The sequence below is a fragment of the Anomaloglossus baeobatrachus genome, chromosome 2 (assembly GCF_048569485.1).
Source record: "Anomaloglossus baeobatrachus isolate aAnoBae1 chromosome 2, aAnoBae1.hap1, whole genome shotgun sequence".
NCBI classification, from domain to species: Eukaryota; Metazoa; Chordata; class Amphibia; order Anura; family Aromobatidae; genus Anomaloglossus; species Anomaloglossus baeobatrachus.
In genome coordinates this window covers 484,897,077-484,910,681 of record NC_134354.1, presented here as the reverse complement: position 1 = coordinate 484,910,681, position 13,605 = coordinate 484,897,077, and the positions used below count along the sequence as shown (strand labels likewise).

The window sequence follows — 13,605 nt, the reverse complement described above, 5'->3', positions numbered from 1 at the left end:
GTGGCAGCGATGGAAGCAGTTCCTTTCGCGCAGTTTCACCTGCGTCCTCTTCAATGGGACATCCTACGCAAATGGGACAGGAAGCCGACGTCCCTCGACAGGACCGTCTCCCTCTCTCAGGCGACCAAAGCTTCCCTTCGGTGGTGGCTTCTTCCAACTTCATTATCGAAGGGGAAATCCTTCCTACCCCCATCCTGGGAGGTGGTCACGACGGACGCGTGTCTGTCAGGGTGGGGAGCGGTTTTTCTCCACCACAGGGCTCAGGGTACGTGGACCCAGCAAGAGTCGTCGCTTCAGATCAATGTTCTGGAAATACGGGCAGTGTACCTTGCCCTGAAAGCATTCCAGCAGTGGCTGGAAGGCAAGCAGATCCGAATTCAGTCGGACAATTCCACAGCGGTGGCATACATCAACCACCAAGGCGGCACACGCAGTCGGCAAGTCTTCCAGGAAGTCCGGCGGATTTTGATGTGGGTGGAAGCCACGGCCTCCACCATCTCTGCAGTTCACATCCCAGGCGTGGAAAACTGGGAAGCAGATTATCTCAGTCGCCAGGGCATGGACGCAGGGGAATGGTCCCTTCACCCGGACGTGTTTCAGGAGATCTGTTGCCGCTGGGGGGTGCCGGACGTCGACCTCATGGCGTCCCGGCACAACAACAAGGTACCGATGTTCATGGCACGGTCTCAAGATCCCAGAGCTCTGGCGGCAAACGCCTTAGTTCAGGATTGGTCGCAGTTTCAGCTCCCTTATGTGTTTCCTCCGCTGGCACTGTAGCTCAGAGTGTTACGCAAGATCAGGGCCGACTGCCGCCGCGTCATCCTCGTCGCTCCAGACTGGCCGAGGAGGTCGTGGTACCCGGATCTGTGGCATCTCACGGTCGGCCAACCGTGGGCACTACCAGACCGACCAGACTTGCTATCTCAAGGGCCGTTTTTCCATCTGAATTCTGCGGCCCTCAACCTGACTGTGTGGCCATTGAGTCCTGGATCCTAGCGTCTTCAGGATTATTTCAAGAGGTCATTGCCACTATGAGACAGGCTAGGAAACCAACGTCCGCCAAGATCTACCACAGGACGTGGAAGATTTTCCTGTCGTGGTGCTCTGCTCAGGGTTTTTCTCCCCGGCCTTTTGCCTTGCCCACTTTTCTGTCCTTCCTTCAATCTGGACTGGAAAAGGGTTTGTCGCTCGGCTCCCTTAAGGGACAAGTCTCTGCGCTCTGTGTTTTTCCAGAAGCGCCTAGCCAGGCTTCCACAGGTACGCACGTTCCTGCAGGGGGTTTGTCACATCGTTCCTCCTTACAAGCGGCCTTTAGAACCCTGGGATCTGAACAGGGTGCTGATGGTTCTTCAGAAACCACCATTCGAGCCAATGAGAGAGATTTCTCTCTCACGCTTTTCGCAGAAAGTGGTTTTTCTAGTAGCAGTCACTTCTCTTCGGAGAGTGTCTGAACTAGCAGCGTTGTCATGCAAAGCCCCTTTCCTGGTGTTTCACCAGGACAAGGTGGTTCTACGTCCGGTTCCGGAATTTCTCCCTAAGGTGGTATCCCCCTTTCATCTCAATCAGGATATCTCCTTACCTTCTTTTTGTCCTCATCCAGTTCACCAATGTGAAAAGGATTTGCACTTGTTAGATCTGGTGAGAGCACTTAGACTCTACATTTCTCGTACGGCGCCACTGCGCCGCTCGGATGCATTCTTTGTCCTTGTCGCTGGCCAGCGTAAAGGGTCACAGGCTTCCAAATCAACCCTGGCTCGGTGGATCAAGGAACCAATTCTCGAGGCTTACCGTTCTGCTGGGCTTCCGGTTCCCTCAGGGCTGAAGGCCCATTCTACCAGAGCCGTGGGTGCGTCCTGGGCTTTGAGGCACCAGGCTGCGGCTCAGCAGGTGTGTCAGGCGGCTACCTGGTCGAGCCTGCACACTTTCACGAAACACTATCAGGTGCATACCTATGCTTCGGCGGATGCCAGCCTAGGTAGACGAGTCCTTCAGGCGGCGGTTGCCCACCTGTAGGAAGGGGCCGTTTTACGGCTCTATTACGAGGTGTTATTTTACCCACCCAGGGACTGCTTTTGGACGTCCCAATTGTCTGGGTCTCCCAATGGAGCGACAAAGAAGAAGGGAATTTTGTTTACTTACCGTAAATTCCTTTTCTTCTAGCTCCAATTGGGAGACCCAGCACCCGCCCCTGTTTTTTTGTGTACACATGTTGTTCATGTTGAATGGTTTCAGTTCTCCGATATTCCTTCGGATTGAATTTACTTTAAACCAGTTTATAATTTTTTCCTCCTTCTTGCTTTTGCACCAAAACTGAGGAGCCCGTGGGAGCACGGGGGGTGTATAGGCAGAAGGGGAGGGGCTTTACACTTTTAGTGTAATACTTTGTGCGGCCTCCGGAGGCATAGCCTATACACCCAATTGTCTGGGTCTCCCAATTGGAGCTAGAAGAAAAGGAATTTACGGTAAGTAAACAAAATTCCCTTCTTTACCTACATTAGATAATTGGCTTGAAGACGAAGAATTGTTTGATATGTTCAGGTACTTAAATACGAGTTCAAGAGAGTATACGTATTATTCTGACTCCCATAAGACTTTTTCAAGGAAAAAGACTGTGGAAAAAGAAGCGCAATAGGGTCTTACCCCCAATAGATACAGGGTTATGAAATAAGCAGTTCAACTCACCAATTGAAGTTGTGAAAGTCACAACTCCTATAAAAGCATGTCACTCCAGGTCACGGCAGCAGTCCCCCACGGTGGCTGATAACAGAAAGTAGTAGAGATGGTTTTTCAAAGCCGCGCCAATGACCAAATGATGATTGAAGTATAAGATTAATGTTGCTTTATTTCATGCTCAGGTCAACGCGTTTCAGGAGACTCAGCTCCCTTCCTCAGGACAAACAGGCAAAAGAAGATCAAATGATTTGATGTTCTTTTGTATGTTTGTCCTGAGGAAGGGAGCTGAGTCTCCTGAAACGCGTTGACCTGAGCATGAAATAAAGCAACATTAATCTTATACTTTCATCATCATTTGGTCATTGGCGCAGCTTTGAAAACCCATCTCTACTACTTTCTGTTATAAGACTTTTTCAAGAATAGACTTGGTTCTAACTATATTATTTACAATAAATAAATTTAAATCTGTAAGCATAGGTCAAATAACCTGGTCTGACCATTCCCCTGTAAATTTTCAGATAGGTTCTGGAAAATTAGTTAATAGCGATAGAATATAGAGGTGCAATTCGTATTTGCTTAGATACCCAAAACATACTGCAGTAATTGAAGAAGCCCTTAAAAATTATTTCAAGGAAAATGACACAAGCAACATCTCAATTAGCTTTCTTTGGAACGCACATAAAGCGGTTATAAGAGGGATAATGATACAAATTAACAGCAAAGATAAAAAGCAAAAATTGAAGAAATTCAAAGAAATCTCAGACAAAATTAGGGAACCTGAGCACATACAAATAAGAAACCCATCGGATGCAAATCACTCCCACATTCTGACTCTGAGCTTAGAACTAAATTCTTTACTAACCCAAGAGTACAACAAAGTAACGTTAATAAACAAAAACAATTTTTACCATTCTAATAGACCCACAAAATTAATGATGAAAAGAATTAAGCAACAAAGAGTTAAAAGTAGAATACCAGCAATTAAAAATAAAAACAGTATCCTTTGTAAACATCCTAAAGATATTGCAAATTCCTTCGCCATATACTACCACGATTTATATAACTTGAAATCTAACAATAACCTAATACAACCCATTGAAAAATCAATAAAGGATACAAATACATCCCATCCCAGGGGGTATACAAATACATCCCATCCCAGGGGGTATACAAATACATCCCATCCCAGGGGGTATACAAATACATCCCATCCCAGGGGGTATACAAATACATCCCATCCCAGGGGGTATACAAATACATCCCATCCCAGGGGGTATACAAATACATCCCATCCCAGGGGGTATACAAATACATCCCATCCAAGGGGGTATACAAATACATCCCATCCCAGGGGGTATACAAATACATCCCATCCCAGGGGGTATACAAATACATCCCATCCCAGGGGGTATACAAATACATCCCATCCCAGGGGGTCTACAAATACCTACCATCCCAGGGGGATATACAAATACCTACCATCCCAGGGGGATATACAAATACCTACCATCCCAGGGGGTATACAAATACCTACCATCCCAGGGGGTATACAAATACCTACCATCCCAGGGGGTATACAAATACCTACCATCCCAGGGGGTATACAAATACCTACCATCCCAGGGGGATATACAAATACCTACCATCCCAGGGGGTATACAAATACCTACCATCCCAGGAGGATATACAAATACCCACCATCCCAGGGGGTATACAAGTACATACCATCCCAGGGGGTATACAAATACCTACCATCCCAGGGGGTATACAAATACATACCATCCCTGGGGGTATGCCCATAACCTAGAACAGCTGTATGGGGGCCATTGGATGCTTTGAAAGTATGATTTAGGAATTACTCAACATATAGCTTTCATAGATGCAAAAATGAGATGGGAACATATGCAGAATTTGTGATTTAAGGCTAAGTTTTGTTTCTTTTTTGTTTTTTTTCATATGGTCTATATTCCTCTGTATGAAATGAAAGGCACAGAGCAGTGTAGGGGTGCTGTTATATGGATCTCTAATATGGCTGTATGAAAGGATCCTAAACAGATCCTGCCTTGCATATTTCAGCAGCGTTTTTTCTTAAAGTTGTACCACATCATGTAGTTGTTTTTCCATTTTTCAAGGGTTTTGTTAAAGTTAATTTGTCACCAAATTTGTGCTACCCCATCTAAGAGCACGTGTAGGGGCAGAGACCCTGGTTGCAGCAATGTATCACTGACTTGCCTGCTTGCTATATGTTATATAAAATCACTGTTTTATCTGCTGCAAATCTACCAATGAATGCTGAGCTCTGTATAATTCCGCTCACGCCACTGATTGGCAACTATCTGTCTATGCAGATAGTACAAAGAAAGCTGCCAATCAGTAGTTTGGCCATGGTTATACAGAACTCCTGAATATGAAGGACTATATGGCAGCTGGTTTACTAGTTCTCTAGTGATAAAATCACTTTTCTTCATCGTTCCTATGGGAGACCCAGACCATGGGTGTATAGCTTCTGCCTCCGGAGGACACACAAAGTACTACACTAAAAAGTGTAGCTCCTCCCTCCGAGCATATACACCCCCTGGATAACCAAATATAGCCAGTTCAATGCTTTGTGTTCAGGAGGCACACATCCACACAGGCATTCTCATCTGATTTTTGATTTTAAAGAGTTTGAAGAAAAGCGGGTCCAAGCCTGGACCCCCGGCATGTCCCTTCTCACCCCACTGTGTCGGCGGTGTTGTTAAGGTTGATTTCAGGGCTGGAGCCTTACATGCCGCGCTCCTTCACCATCCCTCGGGCTCTGGCTTGAAGTGGGAGCCAGCACGGTTCTCACTGCCTTGCAGGAGACCGGTCTCCATCTGCAGCCCTTTCAGGATCCTGCCGGACGGAGCACTCATCCCTCAGGGACCTGGCCCTGCGTCTCACAAGCTAAGTAGTTGAGACGTTATTGTCGGGGGGTCCCTTGCACTTTGTGGGGAGAGTGTGTTATTTAACTTTTGTGAGATTTCCGGACGGTTCTCTGGTTTTCACCTGAGAACCGCGCCGAGGGTGCCTGCGCGCCGGCCGCATTGTAAAATTTAGGCCCCGGCTTCACCTGCGGCCTAGTTTCGTTTTCACTGCCCCTGCATGTCAGTCATGCAGAGGGACAGTGCGGCTCCGCCCATCGGCCGTTCGGCACAGGGGAGGACACTCCTCTCTGAGGAGATGTTTCCCTCCCCTGTATATCTCCTTGGCCCTCCGGATCCCGCTCTTTGACTAAGCCCCGCCCCCTCTCCTCGCTCCGGCGCCATTTTATCAGCGTTCTCATACTGATCGGCGCTGGCTGCAGCATCTCTGCTAATCTGTCTGGGGTCCGAGCTGTGGGATCCGGAGGGCACACAAACGGTCTGGTAAGCCACAACCTCCGGTTGTGGACCTTCTTATACACTCTCTGGGGGTCATTCTGGCTCACAGCCCCCACCTCAGCAGCATGTCTCACACTAGGAGCAAGGCTGCAAGGCCGTACTCAATATGCACTGCATGTAAGCTCGTACTGCCTGAACCGAGCACATATCCACATTGTGATGCCTGCTCTAACATGGTGGTGCCTCAGCCTGGAGTCTCCCCAGTGGTCCCTCCGGCTGCTCCTGCTCCTGTGGCTGAACCCCCGGCTTGGGTAGAATCCTTATCTAGGTCTATCTCCCAGTCTTTTGCCGACTCCATGGGAGAGTTGTCCCGGACTCTGCTGAGCATGCATCAGCCCCCTTCTCAGGGCGCCTCTGCTGCTACGGCTCGCTCTGCAGAGCTCACAGAGGATTCTTCACCTGCTCCCAGACCCCGTCTTCCTAAAAGGAGACGCAGGGTCCCCTCGCCTTCCTCGTCCCGCGGCTCTGATTCCAGAGCTGAGTCGCAGGACGAGGAGGATGCCTTTACTGGGGGCTCAGACGCGACCTCCATGTGCCCCATTGATCTGACCGAGGGTCAAGCAGATGTTAGTGATTTGATTGCGTCCATTAATTCTGTACTGGACCTCAATCCGCCAGTATCAGAGGAGCAACCCTCTCTGGCAGAAAAGCACCAGTTTACCTTGCCTAAGAGAACAAGGATTGTGTTCTTTAACCACTCCAGTTTTCAGGCCACTGTGTCCAAGCCCAGGGCCTGTCCTGACAAACTCTTCCCAAAGCGTGGTTCTGATGACCGTTTTCCTTTTCCACCTGAGGTGGTCAAGGAGTGGGCTCACTCACCAAAGGTAGACCCTCCGGTGTCTAGACTCTCAGCCCGGACAGTTGTATCAGTGGCTGATGGCACCTCACTTAAGGATCCCACTGACCGCCAGGTTGACCTTCTGGCCAAATCTGTATATGAGGCGGCAGGGGCCTCGTTCTCCCCATCTTTTGCAGCAGTGTGGGCTCTCAAGGCCATCTCTGCTTCTCTGGAGGAGATGCATTCCCTCACTAGGGACTCCATGCCTGAAATGGTTGCCTTAACTTCCCAGGCTTCAGCCTTTTCATCCTACGCCATGTCTGCCATGCTGGAGGCTTCTCACTGCACTGCGGTGGCTTCGGCTAATTCCCTCGCTATCCGCAGGATCTTGTGGCTTCGAGAGTGGAAGGCAGACGCTTCTTCAAAGAAGTACCTTGCTGGGCTCCCATTTGCTGGGTCGAGGCTGTTCGGTGAACAACTGGATGAGATTATTAAGGAAGCTACGGGTGGGAAGAGTACTTCCTTGCCACAGACTAAAGCCAGGAAACCTGTCCAGGGCAGGAACCAGTCGAGGTTTCGTTCCTCTAACTGGTCGTCCTCTAAGCCATCGGCCTCGTCCACTAACTCAGCCAAGGACCAGAAGCCCAACTGGCGCACGAAGCCGCGTCCCCAGAAGTCCGCAGGAGCTGCTGCCACCAAGGCAGCCTCCTCTTGACTATCTGGCCGAGCCAGCAACGTCCTTGGTCGGTGGCAGGCTCTCCCACTTTGGCGACGTGTGGTTTCAACACGTCTCCGATCAGTGGGTGCGGGATATCATCTCCCACGGCTACAGGATAGAATTCTCTTCCAGCCCGCCAAACAGATTTTTTCTGTCCACTCCCCCCTGCTCCAAGGCCGCCGCCTTCTCTCAGGCTGTGGCATCCTTGCAGGCCAACGGAGTAATTGTACCGCTTCCCGCCCGGGAACGGTTCAGAGGGTTCTACTCAAATCTCTTCCTAGTCCCCAAAAAGGACGGTTCCTTCCGGCCCATCCTGGATCTCAAGCTTCTCAACAAGCATGTTCAGGTGCGGCATTTTCGCATGGAGTCTCTGCGATCAGTCATTGCCTCAATGACCCAAGGAGATTTCCTGGCATCCATCGACATCAGAGATGCCTATCTGCTTGTGCCAATTGCAGTTTCACACCAGCGTTGGCTACGTTTTGCAATCGGAGAGGAACATTTCCAGTTCGTGGCTCTCCCCTTCGGGTTAGCCACGGCCCCTCGAGTATTCACCAAGGTCATGGCAGCAGTGGTTGCGGTTCTGCACCTCCAGGGGTTGGCAGTGATTCCTTACCTGGACGACCTTCTAGTCAAGGCTTCATCCAGTGCAGACTGTCAGCGGAGTGTCTCGCTCACTCTCGCCACGCTTGTTCAATTCGGGTGGCTTGTCAATCTGCCCAAGTCCACTCTGACTCCGACCCAGAAACTCACGTATCCTAGGGATGCAATTCGAGACTCTGCCGGCACTTGTCAAGCTGCCCTTAGTCAAACAGCAGTCCCTCCATCTGGCGGTGCGCTCTCTGCTGAGGCCCCGCCTTCATTCCATCAGGCACCTAATGCAGGTGCTGGGTCAGATGGTGGCGTCAATGGAAGCGGTTCCCTTTGCCCAGTTCCATCTGCGTCCTCTGCAGCTGGACATTCTCCGCTGTTGGGACAAGCGGACCTCTTCCTTGCACAGGTTGGTGGCTCTGTCGCCACAGACCAGGGGCTCTCTTCAGTGGTGGCTTCGGCCCCTCTCTCTGTCTCAGGGACGCTCCTTCCTGGCCCCGTCCTGGGTGATTCTCACCACGGATGCCAGTCTATCCGGCTGGGGAGCAGTATATCTCCACCACCGAGCACAGGGCACTTGGACTCCGTCCGAATCAGCCCTCTCGATCAATGTGCTGGAAATCAGGGCTGTGCTCCTAGCTCTCGTAGCATTTCACCACCTGTTGGCGGGCAAGCACATTCGAGTCCAGTCAGACAACGCGACAGCGGTTGCCTACATCAATCACCAGGGCGGGACTCGCAGCCGCCTGGCAATGTTGGAGGTTCAACGCATCCTTCAGTGGACTGAGGACTCCAAGTCCACCATATCCGCAGTCCACATCCCAGGCGTAGAAAACTGGGAGGCAGATTATCTCAGCCGTCAAACCGTGGACAGCGGCGAGTGGGCTCTGCATCCGGCAGTGTTTCGGTCAATCTGCCGCAAGTGGGGCACTCCGGAAGTGGACCTAATGGCATCCCGGCACAACAACAAGGTCCCGGTTTACGTGGCTCGCTCCCACGATCCTCAGGCCTTTTCAGCGGACGCGCTGGTTCAAGATTGGTCCCAGTTTCGTCTGTCTTACGTGTTTCCCCCTCTAGCTCTCTTGCCCAGAGTCCTGCGCAAGATCAGAATGGAGGGCCATCGGGTCATCCTCATTGCTCCAGACTGGCCCAGGCGAGCTTGGTACCCAGACCTGCTCCATCTGTCCGTAGAGGTGCCGTGGCATCTCCCGGACCGCCCAGACCTTCTCTCACAAGGTCCGTTTTTCCGCCAGAATTCTGCGGCTCTCAGATTGACGGCGTGGCTCTTGAGTCCTGGATCTTGACGAGTTCTGGAATTCCTCCTGAAGTCATCTCCACTATGACTCTGGCTCGGAAGTCTTCCCCGGCCAATATTTATCACAGGACTTAGAAAATTTTCCTGTCCTGGTGTCGTTCTTCCGGCCATGCCCCTTGGCCTTTTTCCTTGCCGACCATCCTGTCCTTTCTACAGTCCGGTCTGCAGCTAAGACTATCCCTCAATTCCCTCAATTGACAGGTCTCGGCTCTGTCAGTGTTGTTCCAGCGGCGTATCGCCCGGCTGGCTCAGGTGCACACCTTTATGCAGGGCGCATCTCACATCATTCCGCCTTACCGGCGGCCTTTGGACCCCTGGGACCTTTAATCTGGTCCTCACGGCCTTGCAGAAACCCCCCTTTGAGCCTCTTAGGGCGGTTTCCTTGTTTCGTCTTTCACAGAAAGTGGTCTTTCTAGTGGCCATAACTTCCCTCAGGAGAGTCTCTGATTTAGCTGCGCTCTCTTCGGAATCACCTTTTTTGGTTTTTCATCAAGACAAGGTGGTTCTCCGTCCGACTCCGGACTTTCTCCCTAAGGTGGTATCTCCTTTCCACCTTAACCAGGACATTTCATTGCCTTCCTTTTGTCCGGCTCCTGTTCATCGCTTTGAAAAAGCGTTGCATACTTTAGATCTGGTGCGGGCGCTCCGGATCTATGTGTCACACACCGCTGTTCTTAGGCGGCGCACCTCTCTTTTTGTGCTGACCAGAGGTCGGAGTAAGGGCCTCTCTGCTTCTAAACCGACCCTGGCTCGTTGGATTAGGTCGGACATTTCTGATGCCTACCAGTGTACTCAAGTGCCTCCCCCGCCGGGGATCAAGGCACACTCGACCAGAGCTGTCGGTGCCTCTTGGGCTTTCAGGCACCAGGCTACAGCTCAGCAGGTCTGTCAGGCTGCCACTTGGTCTAGTCTGCACACCTTTTCGAAGCACTACCAAGTGCATGCTCATGCTTCGGCAGATGCGAGCTTGGGCAGACGCATCCTTCAGGCGGCTGTCGCCCACTTGTGAAGTTAGGTTTCGCCTACTTCTCAGTTTTCTGTTTATTTCCCACCCATGGACTGCTTTGAAACGTCCCATGGTCTGGGTCTCCCATAGGAACGATGAAGAAAAAGAGAATTTTGTTTACTTACCGTAAATTCTTTTTCTTATAGTTCCGTAATGGGAGACCCAGCACCCTCCCTGTTGCCTGTTGGCAGTTTCTTGTTCCGTGTGTTATCACCGGCTGTTGTTCTAGACAGAGGCTCCGGTTGTTCCGGTTTTTTGCTCTGTCTCTACTTGTGGGTGGCTATTCTCCTTCAGCTTTTGCACTAAACTGGCTATATTTGGTTATCCAGGGGGTGTATATGCTCGGAGGGAGGAGCTACACTTTTAGTGTAGTACTTTGTGTGTCCTCCGGAGGCAGAAGCTATACACCCATGGTCTGGGTCTCCCATTACGGAACTATAAGAAAAAGAATTTACGGTAAGTAAACAAAATTCTCTTTTTTTTTCCAGCAGGCGGTTATTAAACCTACAGCATGCAGCCCAGTAAGTTATATCACTGGCATCAGGGTTTCTGTCTCTATATCTGTATTCTGCTGCCCTCAGATTAGGTGGAAAGAAAACTGGTGTCAGATTCCTTTTAGTTCTTCCAAATTGTATTTCACTATTGTTTGTGTATTAAAGGGAATCTGTCACCAGGTTTTTGCTAGCTCATCTGAGAGCAGCATAATATAGGCAAAGAGACCCTGATTCCAATGGTACATCACTTAGATTACTGGCTTAAGCCATTCTGATATGAGCAGAGGTATTAGATTTAGAAAAGCAGCAGAGGTGAGAGCTGTACCTGCCTACCCAGGCGCTTAATAGAGATTATACATTGACAGTGAGGTGTCAATCACAGGACAGGGCATGTCGGACAACGTGGACTGAGCCAGCTAGTCACAGCAATGATAATCACCAAATGAGAAAGCCTCTTATTTTAAGTAACAACAGCACGGATTCTGATAAGGGAGGCATATTTGATTTTTGTTGTTTAACCACTACAGCATGCTGTCCTCAGATTACATAGCAAAAACCTGCTGACAAATTCCCTTTAACCCCTTTACGACCTATGATGCACCTATACATCATTGGTCGTGTATGGCCCACATTATTTCCCACCCATGTCTGCCAATCTGATCAGCAGACATGCAGGTGGATCGGAGAGCTGTTCACTGCCGCTATCTGTGGCCCCGTAACCCGATCATCAGGCGCCAATGGATTGTTATGACAGCGCGGAGTCAGCTGATGTCCCTGGTTGCTGTCAAGATGTGCTTCCTATGAATGCTGACAGAGCGCCAGCACTCACAGAAGAACAGCATTTCTCCTGATCAGAGTGATGCTGAAGAAGCATCCCTCTGAACAGCAGAAGCGATCGGACAGTGCAGGCATAAAGTCCCCTAAGGGGACTAATAAAATCAATAAAAAAATACTCAACTTACTGTTGCTCGTTGACACGTCGTTCATTTTCAAAATGTCGGTACTCCTTCTGTGCTCCGGTTGTTCATCGTTCCCATGGCAGCACACGTCGCTCCTTGTGACACCTCGGGAACGACGAACACCGCTTACCTGCGTCCCGTCCCGCTGGCAATTCCGAAGGAAGGAGGTGGGCGGGATGTTACGTTTTGCTCATCTCCGCCCCTCCGCTTCTATTGGCCGGCTGCCATGTGACGCCGAACGTCCCTCCCCCTTCAGGAAGAGGATGTTTGCCGCCCAACAACGGGGGCTGGTACGATCGCACGATAGATCGTCCTGTGTGACCCTGGCATTACACAGTTCCACAAGTTGCCTACTGCCTGATTCTAATTGGTGTAGATTGAGTGCATGCTTGATCAGACACACAGTCGGATATTCATCCTTCCTCGACCAAAGTCGGCCCAGACTCTGCTTTATTTCAACTGAAGCATGCCCTGATATAACCTTTGAAAGGGGCATGTCTGGTTGTGTTTATTGGTCAGTGGGTTGAACAATGTGTTAGTCCATGAGCTTATTGTTGGGCGTCATCATAGGCAGGTCTATGTCATCGGGGGCCATCTTGGGTTCCTCTGAAGACTGACTGGCTTATGTATAGAGAATTGATTTCATTGAACACACTTCCCACAATCCTCTATGTCACGAGGTTAATTAAGTATTTGATCTAATGGCTCTCCTCAACAATGATGTGAGAATGTCTCATAATTTAATTGTAGAATTAGTCTTCAAGCAGTTACATTAGGGTATGGGACACAGTAAAGGGGTTGCCCGCTACTAGAACAAGCCCTTCTGATTCCACATTTTCCCCAAGCCTATACTCCCCTCCTGTACTGGTTCCAGCGGTACGGCGGTTTTGCGTTCTTGGGGGCTCGTGACATTGTGACGTCACACCAGCCCCGCGTCCAATCAGCACCAGCTTCTGTCTCCCCACCTTCAGACCAAACTAGCCATCAACAGAAAGTGAGTGCAGCGCCGTGTTTATGGGCACAGGCAGCTGCGTTCTCCTGCGGACATCACTCACATCTCCACAGGAGGGGGGAGACACTTCGTCTGGAACGCAGTGTCTACTGGTTGTGTGCACATACCCTTATATTTTCTACATCGGATGTCAGTACAGGAGGGGCATTTTAATATTTGCTGCTTTGCTCTGAAAGGTTAACAAAGCAATAGTAATTTTCTGATGCTGAAGACAAGCTGTTCTCTCATTGCCGTGTACACCGTAAAGAATGAGAATACGGCATTTGTACAATTAGAACTCGTCTTCGCTGGCACTGCCAGTTATTTCAAGGGTAAGTTCATTGCCACTTACTGGAATGTGAATACTTAATGCATTCTCTTCTAGTCAAGCCTGACAAGCTTTAAAGTCATCGTTAAGGAGTCTTCAGGATTTAAGGATTGGAAAACAGAAGATTTACATTCAGTATTACACCTGTCTCAAGCTCTTAAAATCTCTCAAATCTTTTTTTCTTCTCAGGGTTTGCTTTCTAAGTCATTGGATCTTGAACAGAAATCTCTTCTAGCGGATCTTCAAACTAAAATAGGTACAGAGATGTATTTGGTGAAATTTACGTCCTATTTCCAAGTGTTAGTCATTTATGTGTCTGTTCATAGTGCTAATATAAAGTTGATAAGATTC

The 13,605-nt window shown here is 49.8% G+C and overlaps 1 protein-coding gene across 2 annotated transcripts in view; it reads left to right on the top strand.

Annotated features, from left to right (window-relative positions):
• GCC2 (GRIP and coiled-coil domain containing 2) overlaps positions 1 to 13,605 on the top strand; it is a 161,177-nt gene that overhangs the window by 39,845 nt on the left and 107,727 nt on the right. For both annotated transcript variants that reach the window (XM_075336449.1, XM_075336450.1), the window contains one exon: positions 13,444 to 13,510. In XM_075336449.1, coding sequence (XP_075192564.1) covers positions 13,444 to 13,510 — 67 coding nt within the window. The remainder of the gene's footprint in view (positions 1 to 13,443; positions 13,511 to 13,605) is intronic.